Source organism: Mastigoproctus giganteus, chromosome 2, assembly GCF_048544385.1.
Source record: "Mastigoproctus giganteus isolate SK-2022 chromosome 2, ASM4854438v1, whole genome shotgun sequence".
NCBI lineage: Eukaryota > Metazoa > Arthropoda > Arachnida > Uropygi > Thelyphonidae > Mastigoproctus > Mastigoproctus giganteus.
In genome coordinates, this window is record NC_143576.1 from 120,029,965 (window position 1) to 120,045,538 (window position 15,574).

Consider the following 15,574-nt stretch of genomic DNA (forward strand, 5'->3'; position numbering starts at 1 on the left):
AGGATGCAAAAGGTGTTCCCTTCATTCATTTTTCTTACGGAGCAGAAGACTATCAAAGCTCATTACTATTGCAAGTTGTCGAAACCTAAGTTAAAGTCATCAAAAAGTAGAGCTAAATAGTCCAATTTCACAAAGTGACAATGATAATGAGTGGTAGATGTTTTAGGAGCATCAGCGACTAAGGCCATATTGCCCCGTGTATATTGTCTGTAAATTGCGTGTGTTTTGAGGTCGATTTTCTATTTTGCTGGATGAAAGACCAGAGTTTCCGGGAGAAAAATCATGCTACCCCCGCCTGCGACTAACTCAGCCATGTGGTGAAAAAGGTCCATAAAAAGTCCTCCCGTCGACAACGGGACTCAAACTCATGTCTTTTCCACCCGGTGTGAGGAGCCCGGCGATGCGATCCCACCAACTGTGCTACCACGAGGGCGAGTGGGAGATCTGGATTGAAAGGTTCTGCCTCTTCAATCCCTATAGGCCAGTTCTGGCACCTTCTAATAAGCATTAGTTCTAACTGAGAACAGTTATCAACCGATAAAAATTTATAAAAAAAAATCTTATTCATATTTAAACTATTCTGTTCATACGATTTTTTTCCAGATTCTTTTGGACACAGAAACTTCATTCTTAAGTGTTCTGAGGAGGTAAACTTTAAATACATTTTAGTACTTTCTACGTGGTTCGAACATAGCTTTACAGAGAAATTGTACGCTAGCTACTTATGATGAATATTATCAGAAAACACAAATACTGATTTGTACTTGTTACTACATTATAGCGAGTAATTTCTAAATATTTGCGCATTTTATGGAATTTGGCAAGATAATACATTTACAAGAAATAAGAAAATAATTTGGGACACAAATTATTTTCATATTTAACACAATTATTCTCCTTTCAGGAAATGTAACTTTATTTCCAAAGTTACGCTCCTTGATCCAAGATCTTACTTTATACCCACAAGACGCCTTGGATATCCTCTACCATCGCACAGATTGCCAACTAACTTATGAAAACGATAACTTACCAAACAACACCTATAAAACTCAAAGCAGTTATAAAAATGAAGAAAATCTTTCTTTTTGTACTCTTTGAAGATTCCTTTAATGTTAAGAAAAGAAAAACTTGTTAATCGTCCATCTATAAACTTAGTTAGGCATTGTGGGATAACTCTCTTAATAAAAGTTGGTGGTTTTGGTTAATTGGTGGTATTAACCGACGTTAATTATTTCTCTTCTCTTACCGTTAGGGTCGTGACCTCAGTGACGATGAAGTGGAACGTGTAACGTAGCAGTTTGGGCCACTAGGAGTTTTCATTCACCAGCAAAACATCGCACGTGCCTTCATTCTTGAAAGATCGTCCAGAACAGAGGATTAGAAATCTAGTCATTAGCGTTCTCTTCCGGCGATTGTGAATCTGATCTTTATCCTCAAATAAAGTAAACTTGCGGGCCAAAGACTGAAGAAAAAGAATGCGAACTGATAATCTACCCTAAAGGATTTAACTTCAAAAACTAATACAGTGGTAAGTTGTCAACGCAAAGTGACAATAGGTTCATTTTGGGTTTCGATGTAGCATTGAGATATGGTTTCGGTGTAACATTTGAGAAATTGTTTTAGTAAACAATTTCCATTTTTTTTTTCACATGAGCAGCTGCCATTTTGATACCGTTCGCATCAGTTACTTGATCAGAATGATCCAACCTTTTTTTTATCGCTGCCATGAAATTAACTCTTGAAGGATGTTTTGATTAAAAATAACTGTCCAAGAAATATTTCAAATGTCAATGGCCATCTTAAAGAATCCTTAATTGTTTTTTGGCATTTATTATTTAGAGGTGTTATTCCCTGCAGCTCACAACGAATTTATCCCAAATCCACCCAGTGGCGGCCTTCGTTTTATACGGTGAACTATATCCTGGAATCGATTTTCTAAACTTTTCCCATGTTTAGAAAGTGTGTAATCTGATGTTTTAAATGGATTTTATACGATATATTTCAGTTAAATAAAGTTTCCAGTATCAGAAGGAGAAATCTGGTGTCTATTTATAAAATGCAGTTGGCGCCACCACTTCGCTGATGTTTATAGTGTGTTAAACGTCACATCAAAAAGATACCTGATGACACACACACCCACATGCACCGAGAGAGAGAGACGATCTTGAAGGACGTTGCAAATGGGAAGGTTAAATACATGTTACCGCGCGCTGTCATAAGACATTTTAATAACCTTACCCCGTTAATCACCCCTACATCTGTCGCATCACATTTGTGTAGGAGTAGAGAAATTCTGAATAAATCTAAGACCACCATTAATAAGAATGTTGTGTTGTCTCAGCTGGCGATTTCGAAATTCTTCAGCCATTCAACAATAAGTGGTTGAATGTTCAGCTCAGTTGATGATACACTCTCCAAGAACTTAGGCCTAATATATTCAAATATTCATTTAAATTCGGACAGCGAAGGGTCAATAAACGTTGAAGTTTACTGAGCCTTCGCTATTGGAATTGAACAAAAATTAGATATACACTGCCTCAGAAAGTTAAGAAAAGCAAACAAAAGTTAATAAATCAAAATTCCTTTATTATGTTATGATAGACATTTATTAGTATGACATTCGTTTCAATGTATTATCTGCAATGCAAAACGGCTGGACAAATTAGATAGTTATTAAAACAGAATTTATGAGTGGCCAACAACAGAGAGCCGATAATCCGTGTAAACATCCTAATAAGTATGTGATCTCAGTAGGTGCCAATATACAGGCATGGCATCGATTTCTCACACTGAGAAAGAGATTGTTAATTAGCGCTGGAACTATCAATTCCTTTTCTTACGCATATTGCATCCATCTATTGGATTGAGGGCTGGAGATCTGGCTGGCCACTCTCTCTCTCTCTCTCTCTCTCTCTCTCTCTCTCTCTCTCTCTCTCTCTCTCTCTCTCTCTCTCTCTCTCTCTCTCTCGGAAAGTATTGTTTCACTAGGAGAGTTCTATATGCATTATCAAACATTAAAAGAATGCCTAGACCAGTTGCTTCTGCAAAACGACAAACATAAGGATGAAGGATTTCATCTCGCTATCGTACAGTCGCGAGATGTGCTCCTCGCTATAATAAAAATGGAGATCTGTATGGCCAGTGACAGTGGCTTGAATGCACAGCATTCCAAACGTCTCTTTTCACAATGTTAGCCAGATGGAATCTGTTTGTCCATTACCTGCAGATGAAAGTGTATGGAGAATGCAATTAAAGACCATATCTAGATTCATCGCTGAAGAGCACTGTAATCTAACCATGGCGCCTTGGTCCACCCAACATGCTGTTGGCACAATTAAAACTGGCTCTGTTGGCACAATTGAAACTGGCTCTTTTTTTGTGTGGGGTCAAGGGAACACAGGCGTCTATCTAGTCGTTATGCACAAATCTCTCTCTCAGGAAACCTTCTATAGAGATTATGCTTGGATACACAAGCCCTCTTGCAGATCCAGAAAATTCTGAAGCAAGATACAGAGTCTGTGCAAAGTTAATCATAGATAACGGTTATCTTGAGTGGAAATGACACAATAACGTCCTCTGACAGTTCAGCGCGAGAGAGATTGTTTCGTTTCATAAATGACGAATATTTAGTTTTATATTTTATTTACATTTAAAAATGTATTAGCTTTTTTTGTATTTACTTCTTAACTTTTGAGTGCCAGTGTAGATATGGAATTCAGACTGGCTCTCAAACTTTTAATATTTCATTGTTCATTTATCCATAGCGTGGATAAACAAAGCGCAATGTAAATTATTTAAAAAAATTTACCAGCGTTCAATATGGAATAAATTTCCTATTAAATGGAAGGCTATAGCGTTGAATAAACTTCCTCCAGATGACGTTATCACTGATATCAAGTTGAGCATAACTAAATTTACGATTCTGTTTATATAAATTCTGCGCCACTGCAGCAAAAGTGCTTCTACAGGGGTTGATTCATTTGTATTCGAGCTGGTCGTATGAATTTCTTAATGTTGCTGCAGTGGTAAATGAACAGCATATTTTTGTTTGTTCTCTGGCCTTTTGCCATAATGGCAGTAGATCAGAGGGGTGACGTTGCTTTCAGCATCAGACCAAAGCTTTTTCATTGCCACTCATTCTGCTTTCATAAGAGGTACAACGTATCGTTGCTCGGCATGTGGAGAAATTAAAATTAAATTATAGAAGGTTTTAAATGAGGCGTTTCTGGAAAAATTATAGAATTTTCTCCTAGCTGTATGAGGTGAAATTCAAGATTACTAACCAAGAAATATTATCAGAAAGTAGAAAAAGCTAATATGCAAATTGCTAAATCTGATGTAATCTAAAATTGAGGCTTCACGATCGGATCTTCGTTCCTAGATGGCGCTCTGCTACTGCCAGTATACCGAAGATAAGAAAATACCAGTGACGTGACAGATCTTAACGATCAACTGTACAACCGGCGATGCCAAGGGTACGGCTGCCTTCATAAAACTGAGTTTATTGTGTGGTCATAGTCACATGACATTTCATGTGGCGCCTTAACGTTTTGGAAGTGCCAACTTCTTGTTTCTGAGAGAGGAAACAAGAAGATGGCAAAAAGCATCATAGCGAACTAATGAGAACAGCAACATTCTATCTTCCAAGTCTGAATTAATAATAAAAGTAAGTTGATAATCTTCGTTTCTGTTATTAGCAGTATCATTAAAGCCAAATGATGCAAGAAGGAGCAGTTATTTAGTACAAGATGAGAGAGCCTGGCACTAATAACTGCTTGTTTAAAATGAATTAAAAACGGAAGGAGATAACTGAATAATTAATTTAGTATGTTTAGGATTAAATATTTTGTTTTTTTAAAAGATTTTTAAATCAATTAATTGAATTTAGCGCAATACTTGAGAGATGTTCTGAAACTTAACCATTTCATTAAAACAACTTTATTTCTGCCACATCTAAAATTTGTTATTTGATAATGATGTTAATGATAACATCATCAAATAACTGGTTGAAAGCTCTTCTAACTTATAAGGCCGTATAGGAGTATAAAGAGAGCACTAAATATTGGGTGCGAATTTATTATTTTGTCCTGTCTAGATGAGAAGATTTTAATTAGTAGTGATGGGCACAACGAATGATAAATATATATATATATATATATATATATATATATATATATATTTTTTTTTATGACACCCCAAACACGAGAAGTATTAGAACCTACAGTACTTAGTACCGTGCTGGGGTTGGACGTTGAGAAGATGAAAGAAGATATTTGTTGACATTGGACTTGAACTTCTGTAGACTGTAATTTTCAGGAAATACGTATGAAGGAAGGTTGTTCCAGAAAACGGCAGTTGAATGATTAAACGAAGAAGATGAAAAGTTGGTTCTGTGGGTTTGAAGTTGGACAGTAAAAGGATGTTGGCTAGTGGCGGCACGTGTTCGGACTGTTTTGAAAGAGAGAGCGGGAATTATAGAAGCCAATTCAGAAGAACAGTGCCCATGGAAGTATCTGTAGAAGAGGCATGCAGCAGAAACAGTGCGTCTATGAGACAGCGAGTGGAGAGACTCTGTTAGAGATAAATCATTAATTAACCTAACTGCCCTCTTCTGAATGGAATCAAGAAGCCGGAGAGAGGTTTTGGGGGCACCACCCCAGATATGGGAACAATATTCCATGGCAGGGCGGATTTGCGATTTATACAGAGTGAGCAGCTGTTTGGAAGAAAAGTAACGCCGAGAGCGAAAGAGAAAACCAAGTTTTTTAGATGCAGAGGAAGCAATATTTGTAATGTGCTTGTGCCAAGAGAGATTAGAAGTCAGGGTAATCCCCAAAAGAGATATATCATTTTGCCTAGAAATCGGAGTGTCACTAAAGATAGGCATAGGAGCAGAAGAATCCTTTTTGCGAGATATAAGACAAAACTGAGTTTTAGAAGGGTTGAAATCAACTAAGTTGTCTTTGCCCCACTGGAGAATTACCTGAAGATCGGCATTTAAGGAAGTGGTAGCAAATGTTTCGAGAAGTTGAAGCTGATTGAGCAGGGCAAGATTTCTCAAAATGGAAAGTAGAATGAAATGTGCTATCATCGGCAAAACTATGGATAGGATTTCCAGTCAATGGAAGAAGGTCATTAATATACAAGAGGAAAAGAGTGGGGGAAAGAACTGAACCTTGGGGGACACCGGCATTAGTGGAGACGTTAGAAGACAGAGAACCATCTACCATCACCCTCAGTGAGCGATCATTGAAGTAGTCCATAAATGGGTAACATAAGCTAGAATATCACCAGTGTATCGACACTGACGGAATCCATACTGGGGATCGTTGATCAGACGGAAGGTTTCTAGGTAGTTTAAGAGTTGGCGGTTAATTGATTTCTCCATTACTTTAGAAAGAGTAGAAGTAATTACAATGGGGCGATAATTCGATGGGAAGGATTTGTCACCCTTTTTTAGGAACTGGCTAGCTTTTCCTTCTGCTTGGAACTTTTTACAAGGAGAAAGAAAAACACCTTTAGAATAAGAAAGTGAAAAAAGGTTGCAAAGAACTGGAGTAAGTTCAGGAGCACAAGTTTTGAGAACAAATGGAGAAACACCATCAGGACCTGGAGCGTTCTTAGCATCAAGTTTCGTCAAAATCCTTCTAACATCCTTTTGACGGAAGACCACAGGAGGCATTGAATGGTGCGTGTTGGGAATGGTGGGAGGTGTTTTACCAAGATCATTAATACATGATTTTGAAGAAAAATGTGATGCTAGAAGGTCAGCTTTATCCTCGGCTGAAGTGACAATAGAACCATCTGATTTTAATAGAAGTGGGCAAAAGTTGCGGCCAATAGCTTTGCCAAGAGACCAGAATGCTCGGCTACCATTAAGGCAAGGAGCAAGTTTTCTACTCTTACTCTGTTCAAAATCTAGTTTGGACTGATTAATAACTGCTGTACAATTGTTGCGAGCTTTTGTGTAGGCAGCAAATGAAACAGAAAAATTAGAAACAAGCCAATTTGATTCCATTCAGAAGAAGGCAGTTAGGTTAATTAATGATTCATCTCTAACAGGGTCTCTCCACTCGCTTTCTCATAGACGTACTGTTTCTGCTGCATGCCTCTTCTACAGATACTTCCATGGGCACTGTTCTTCTGAATTGGCTTCTATAATTCCCGCTCTCTCTCTCTCTCTCTCTCTCTCTCTCTCTCTCTCTCTCTCTCTCTTTAAAAACAGTCCGAATACGTGCCGCCACCAGCCAACATCCATTTCCTGTCCAACTTCAAACTCACAGAACCAACTTTTCATCTTCCTCATTTATTCATTCAACTGCTGTTTTCTGGAACAACCTTCCTTCATACGTATTTCCTGAAAATTACAATCTACAGAAGTTCAAGTCCAATGTCAACAAATATTTTCTTTCGTCTTCTCAACCTCCAACCCAAGCACGGTACTAAGTACTATAGGTTCTAATACCTCTCGTGTTTGGGGTTCACATAAAAAAAATTACGATATTCAAAATTCTTCTCTTGAACAGCCTTAGCACATATATTGGAAAACCAAGGTTTAGATAAAGGACGAGATTTTAAAGTGGAGTGTAGGATAAAGGATTCCATTCCTACAAGAATAATTTCACTGACAAGATCTGAGGAAACGTTGACATCAGAAGTTTTGAAACAGTAATCCGACCAAGGAAAAGAAGAAACGAAATCTCGCAGGTCATCCCATTTTGCATTCTTGTAGTTCCAAACAAGACGAGGTTGGGAACAGCCATTATATAAAAGCTCCATTGGAGAAGAGACAATCACCAAGTTGTGGTCTGAGGTGCCTAAAGGACCACTAACTTCGACCGTGTACTTAGAAGGTTTGTTTGACAGAAAAAGATGCCGACCGGGCTAGCCGAGTGGGTAAAGTACCTGCCCGGCAACCCAAAGGTCGCGGGTTCGATTCCCGCCTCGGGCTTGGATCAAAGTACTGCAAAAACCTTGGGAGGTGCAATATGGCCACAGAAGCCGATGCGCCAACAACTACCAAATCAAAAAAAAAAAAAAAAAAAAAAAAAATCAGAAAAAGATCAAGCGTGTTGGCTGTATGGTTGGGATTGTCCGGTATTCTGGTAGGTAAATGATCAATCTGTGCGAGGTCATTAGTAATTGCAAGAGCCTCAGCATCTCGATCAGCTGGGTCTGTTGACTAGAGAATGGAAGCAAATTGGAGTTGCGAACATTAAAATCACCAAGGAAAATAACTTCACTGTTAAGAAAGTTGGACTGGAGAAAGTCAAGTTGCAAAGAGAGGAAATCAAAGAGCTCCAAGTGATTAGTGGAGTTGGGAGAACGGTAGAGACAACAGATGAATTTGACACAATGAGGTAGAGAGATTGTAAGCCAGAGAAGGTCGAAAAGAGGATATTCTAAATTACCAAGTCTCTAAGGGGGAATATCGGAACGGACATATGCACAAGTACCACCTTTGAGGCGAAAGGAATCATACAGCAAATGTCAGATAAAGTACATGGGGTTTGGCAGACTGCAAGTGGAAATGGACATCGTTGAGATTAGAATTGAGACCACGTATATTTGTGAAATGAATTAGGAAGTGCTTGGGAGGTTTAGATCTTTTCGCAGATAAGCTTGCTCTATTAGTTTGACAATTCATGGTGCATTCTTTAGTAAGAAAAAGTGGGGTTGGAGACATGCTGTATGAAGTAATGAAATATTTGGACATGGCGTACACATGGTAAGAGTATACCCAGATCCTTGACATAACGTGGCCTCGACAATACCTCCCCCCCCGCATACACACTACTTGGACTCCCTCCAGTCAGTATCTGGCAGAGTAGAGGTAGCAAGATTAAACACTAGCTGATCCGGAAGCCTCCTAGAGAGTTAGCAACAGGTTCGGTTCGATGTACTAACTGTGTGTGTGTGTGTTATGGGGGTTTAGGAGCGCATAAGCTGCCGGAGTTATGGTGCGCCTATTCACAGGAAAAAGCTAAAAACAAAGTTCAGATGTAACTCCTTCATTTTTAATATCAAAATCTTTTAGAATTTACGATATAGTCCAATTTTTTTTTTAGAAAAGAGAAAAATTCATTTATGTTTACATCCTTGTAAATATTATGTCGTAGTGTCATCGGTTCTCGTAGATTTGTCAAAGAAAACAGGATGGATGTTCTGTCACATTCATAGTGCGGACATTCAATCACGATATGTTTCAATGTCAAAAGTGCTGAACAGTGTGGACAATGAGGAGGATCTTCTCCTGTCAGTAGATGGCGGTGAGTCAGATATGCGTGTCCTATTCGTGCCCGTGCAAGTACCACTTCTTCTCTTGGTAGAGTTTGTACCAAGAGCTGTTTGTATGTCTCGTACAAGAGACATACAAACAGCATGTCTCTTGTACGAGACATGCTGTTTGTATGATGTGATTATAGTCAGAGGATGGGACTGGGGCGGAGGTTAAATCAAAATTTGTTGGATTTTTCGCAGTTTTGTCAACTAGTTCATTTCCCTTTATCCCAGAATGTGCAGGGATCCAGCAAAAGGTCACTGATTTGTGATTTTATTCAATTTTCAATAGAAGACTTCTGATTTGATTTAATACAGGATGAATCTTGTAAGAAGAGGTTTTTCACTGCTGTAATTGAGCTGAGCGAGTCCGTGTATACTACGTATTTTAAGAAGGGTAGTGATTCAGGTTTTCTAAGGCAAATTTTATTGCATGGAGTTCTGCTGAGAAGCTGCTATACTCAGGTGGAAGAGCGGCCGAAATGATTGTAGAAGGAAATACTACCGCTACTCCAACGTCTGAATGTGATTTGGAGCCATCAGTATATACTGGCAAAAAATCAGCATATTTTTGAATATGGCTTGCATGTGAAGATAAGTATCGCAGGTTAGTTGCGGAGGGGGAGTCCACGGTGGTCGAGAGTAATTCATTACTTGTTTCCTGTTGACAATAGAAACATTCCAACTCTGTGTTAATTCAATAAGGCGTAAGCCTGCTGGTCTTATTTTAGTGGGTTCGTTTCTATAGAGATTTTGCAGTGGTGGATTAAAGCGGTATGGCTCAATAGGATGCTGCCAGCAACTTTTTATTCGGGCTGCATACTTAAGAAGCAGCGTTTTTCTGCGGAGTTAAAGTGGGGGCTCATTAACTCCAATGTATAAACCATGGGTAGGAGACGTCCTGAAAGCACCAAGTGCAATCCGCAATGCACTATGCTGTATAAGATCCAGCCATCGTAGTGTACTCTTACGGGGGGGGCAGAATCATAAAGTGGAGCACCATAATCCAATCGGGATGTGATCGATGCTCTATATAAGAGCAACAAAGATGTACGGTCTGCTCCCCAAGACAAGGCAGATAAAGCTCTTAGTATGTTCAGCTTTTTAAGGCAGGATATACGCACAGATGTAATGTGCTCAAGGAAATTTAGTTTCCTGTCAAGGATTAATCCCAAGAAGCTGATGTTGTTAGTCACTGGAATGGTGAAGTTTGACATCTGAAGTTCAGGATTTGTATGCATTTTCCGTTGATTACAGAAGTGGATTGCAACAGTTTTCTGCCCAAAGGTGGGCAAGGTTAAAGCCATTTAACCCTGCCACACCTTTGAACTTTATTCAGGGATATTTGCAGTTGACGTTCAATGGATCTCATGTTCTGAGAATGGCAAGAAATAGATCATTGGCCTAAAGGTAGGTCTGAAGAGTATTTGGAAGTTATTTTGTGATGGAATCGATTCTAAGGGCAAAAAGGGTTGCACTCAGTACAGACCCTTGTGGCACTCCTTCCTGTAAAAATGTCGTAGAAAGCGAGTTGTGGTATGGAACTTGGAACGAACGATTCTGGAGAAAGTTCCTGATGAATATACGAAGGTTGCCTGCATGTTTACAAGAGCATGGAGGTCACTGAGAATGCCACGACGCCAGACAGTATCAAATACTTTCTCTATATCTAGGGAAACCATAACAAGATGTTCATTTTTTACAAAGGCATTACGAATTGCACAGCTTTTATCATGAGGTCTAAGGAGGACCTGTTCTTTCGAAAGCCATGCTGATTATTACTAATCAGTTGTTGCGTTTCGATGATCCAAACAAGACGATTGTGGATCATTTTTTCAAGTAGTTTACCAAGGCAACTGGATAAGGAAATAGGTCTATAACTGTTAGGACTGGTAGGATCTTTTCCAGGCTTCAAAAAGGCAAGAACTGTGGTATGATGCCAGGAGCTGGGATAAATGTTTTCCAAAAATATTCAGTTATAGTAGACCAGCAGTATTTGTAAATTTTTGTCACCAAGGTTTTATAACAAGATATAAGATATTCCATCTGGCCCAGCGGCACTGTTGCGTGTTGTTTTAATGGCGTGTAGAAGTTCAGAAAATTGAAGAGGATGATTATACGGAAGTAAAACTGAGCTTCGAAAGTTGATGGCTCGTTGCTCAGTCTTGGTCTTTATTTTCTGAAAATCCGGAGAATAAATTGATGCCGCTGAAACTTGGGCAAAGGTTTTTCCCAAGGCATTTGCTATGTCCTCAGGAGCAGAGAGTTCTTGCCCATTCCATGAAAGAATGGGTGGTTGGAAATTTGCCGGAAATCTGCCTGATTTTCTTCCATATTGACTTGGAGTTAGTGTTTCTATTTACGTTAGATGCAAACCGAATCCAAGAATTCTTCTTGGCTTGCCTTTGAATGAGACGTGCTTTCGCCCTTAGATTCTCGTAGTTAATAAGATTAGCTGTGGTTGGGGATCTACGAAATAAATTCCATGCTTTAATTTTTAACTTCTTTGCATTTGTGCATTCTTCATTCCACCAATAGATTAATAGATGTAATCTGTGGCTTCATCTATTAATTGTGTTCGTATAAATTTCTCATCCAGGGTGACAGCTGACTGAAATTTGACCCAGTTGGCTTGAGAGAACTTCCATTTCCTGAAGGTTTGGGCTAATGGTGGTTGTGCAATGAGCAGATCACAAATAATCGGAAAATGGTCACTGCCCATGGGGTGTCCATAACAGACCATTCCATGATTGGAAACAGAATCGGTGAGCATATCGAGGGATCAATTGCAGACTTGAATATCGTCCAGTAGGTAATTGTATGTGGGTGGGTAGATCTGTATTAAGAACAGTAAAATTTTGCTTATCCAGAAACGTTTCAATTAGTCGACCATGTCTATCTAATTTAGTCGGTCCCCATAAGGGGTGGTGGCTATTGAAATCCTCCAAGAGACAGACAGGTGATGATAACTGTATTAGCAGGTTTTCAAAATCTTGGTAAGAGAAGGAATATCTTGGGGGGGGGGGAGATAGATTGATACTAGTGTTAACGCAATCTAGGCTATCAAACGTACGGCAACAACTTCAATTTCAGTTTGTAGAATAATTTGCTTAGTTGGGATCTTTGAGCTAACCAAGATAGCCATACCTCCACGGGCAGCATTTGAAGTATTACGATCTTGTCGATAGACAGAATAGCTCTTTATGGTGGTAGAAATTTGAGGAGTTAGATATGTTTCCTGTAGACAAAAACAAACTGATGAGTAGCGGTTAATTAAATCTTGAATATCGTTAAAGTTGCTATGAAATCCTCTACAATTCCATTGTAGAATATAAGGCATTATCGGTGTTCAGTAGAAGAAGCTGGATCTGACTTATTTTGATGTGACTGGTTTATGGCGTTCAGGCTTCGGGTTTTCTTTTTTGGAGAAGAATGGCCGACCAGTGTCCATATCTTCTTCCGCATATATTTCTAAGATTGGGTCTTCCTGTATGATGAGTCAGTTGTATCCATGGATGTGTCCTGAATATTCTTTTTTATGTTTGAGCCTCGGTTATTTGATGTAGCATCAATCATTGGAGGAGGAGGAGATTTCGCAGGTACTGTAAGAACAGTATTGCTTGCCTAGTTCAAGTGCTTGGGGATACTGGAATGTTGCTAAGAGAGAACAGTTCGAGCTCAGTCAGAGATTGAAGTGTTGGAGGGGACTGAAACATCAGTTTGGGTAGCCACTGATTGATATTTTTGCGCCACACTGAAAGCATGTACGTTTAGAAATATTGGGAGCAATTAATTTCCTTGCTTCTTGAAAACTTACTTTATTTTCAATCTTGTATTTTACAATTTTCTTTTTAATTTTCCATTTGTCGCATGTCCTAGAATAAGCAGGATGGTTGTCTTTACAGTTAGGGCAGGTCATTTCTGTTGACGAACAATCACTTTGAGTGTGATCGGAGGACCCACAGTTGGGACAAACCGAGTTTCCTCTGCATGCCGTTTGACAGTGGCTATATTTTTGGCACTTATAACATCTCAATGGATTAGGTATGTAGGGTCGAATGCGGCAAAGAAGATAACCTACTTTTATGGAAGAAGGTAGGTTTGAGTTTTAAAAGGGAGTATAATATTCCTTGTAGGTGTGAGTGTATTGTCCTTTTTAATCATGATTCTTTTTACTGCTGCAATTACATTTTGCTCCTAAAGCTCTTGACTTATATCCTCCGAGACATTCGATAGGTCCCAGCTGGATATAACACCCTTAGATGTGTTTAGGGTACCATGGGGAGAAACCTTTACTGAAATTCCAGAAAAATTTGTAACTTTCAGTAGATGCTCCGAATATTTCCTGCTGATTGTTTCTACTTGGTTTGGTTTGGATTTTATTGGCGCATTAGCAACTAAGGCTATAATGCGCATGTTTCTACTAGTAGGTCCCCTGATTGCAGTCGCTTGACTGTTTTAGGAGATCCTGCAAGACTTTCGAGGTGTTTCTGAATAAGAAACGGAGACAATTTGGTGAGAGGCTGATCTGTAAAAGAGGGTATTATGAGAAATGCAGGAAAATCGAGCTGAGGAGTTGGTCTTAAACCTCTTGGTTTGAGACATATCATGTTCAGTTTCTATGTCTGGCCGAGAGGTTGTCGGCTCTAGAGGAGGAAACTTACTTTTTTTCCATAATCGCTCCTTTTGGCCCTTGGCAGATTAACTGTTCTGCCAAGGTTTCCGGTCCCGCCACGGGGAGGCAAGAGCAGTGCCTGTGTGACCAAGCGAGAAGTAGTAGGTGTTAGTAATAAAAATATAAGAAATAAAGAAAGGTGGCTTTCCTTTCTTGCTCTGTACAAGTACTTTTTTTTAACAAGAGCCGTTATTAAATAAACAAAATTTTTAAGAACAGGAACGTAAAAGAACTATGAATCACTTTTTGGAAAATCGCGCTTTACGCACAGAGAAATCGCTCAGTCACAATCGCTTGGCATCCGGGGCCGGTGTACCAACTAGCGGCCAACCTGCGAACACCGTTTTAGAGCTGTACTCTCGAAATGTAAGGAAGTTTGGATCTCGCCATGATGTCCATCATAACCTCAAAAGACATCAATCATACTGCATGATGGAAGAGACGGGGAAGGTTTGACCGGAACTTGGTGCTGGAGACTAAACATGGGTTCCAACACTTCAAACATCCAATAAGCAAAGTGGTGGTATTTCACCGGTTGATGAGCGTCATCTACCACCCAGTATCGCCTGGTAACATACAGGGGCGGCATTCCTCCATGTGGTGTGGGCGCCACACCTCGACCCCTGCTTTAGGTTGGTTCACACCTGGGTGGTCACCCACAGTGTGCTTGTGCATGGGGGTGATACCCAGGATTACTAACAGTCCCACCATCGTGAAGGTGCTTGCAGACGATTTGACTGTCACAGACCGACCGGACTTCGCAGAAATTGGCGAAGTCCGGTAGACTGACTGTCACCCGAATATCAGTTCCATCAGCGTTTTAGGCTCCCAGGTAGCATGTACAGCTTGTCTGGCATATCTAAGAGAATGTCTGCGACAACCTCAATGACAACTGGAAAATCGTTTGATTTAAGGTGTTCCTTAGATCGAACAAGGGCTTGTGACCGAATGCTCCAGGTCATCCAACTACACTCGGTTCATTATATGAAAATGTAAAAATAATTTTTTTGACATATATATATAATCGAATCCCTCCACTGTCGATTTATGTCCATTTAGTAGTCACCTAATTTGCATATAATGGATTATGATTCTCGATTATACCCACTAATTTTGATAGGTATTTTTCACACCGGCCAGACCAATACTCACACGGAAGTGAACTCTGGACCATCCATAAACAAGAAGAATTCCGAATTAATATATACTCGTATAGGCAAGAACATCATCGTACAGTAGTTATTCGGTACAAAGTCAAGAGCAGCAGGTATAGTAATAGGGTAACTACAAAGTTGAAGTTCACTGTAAAGGCGGTTATTCCGCAATACTAACTGACTGTGCAGTGGTGAATTTATTTATTCAAATCCAAAATTAAAACCGTAATTGACACACATACGCATTTTCGTTGGTCAACTGGCGATTGCAATGAAGGCAAGCGAAGGTCAAGGTCATTACAGTAATACTAATTGAATGAGACTTGTGATAGCCATACATTGCTCTCGAATCAGATGGCATAATATTTTGTTAATACGCTCACCACTGATGGTAAAGAATGTTTACCAACTTATTTGGGCTGTCCAGTGCAGCTGAACTTGATGTGCGTTACTTTGCAAGGCAATA

The 15,574-nt window shown here is 39.5% G+C and overlaps 1 protein-coding gene across 3 annotated transcripts in view; it reads left to right on the plus strand.

The window, feature by feature from the left end:
• The window catches only part of LOC150089528 (uncharacterized), a 46,122-nt gene extending 44,164 nt beyond the window's left edge, over window positions 1–1,958 (plus strand). For 2 of the 3 annotated variants that reach the window (XM_090368648.1, XM_090368650.1), the window contains one exon: window positions 1,253–1,951. In XM_090368648.1, the coding sequence (XP_090224774.1) occupies window positions 1,253–1,294 (42 nt within the window). In that variant the 3' untranslated portion in view covers window positions 1,295–1,951. Of the gene's footprint in view, window positions 1–1,252 lie in introns of all 3 variants that reach the window. The other variant, XM_090368649.1, reaches the window with a different exon arrangement.
• Window positions 1,959–15,574: the final 13,616 nt, after the last annotated feature.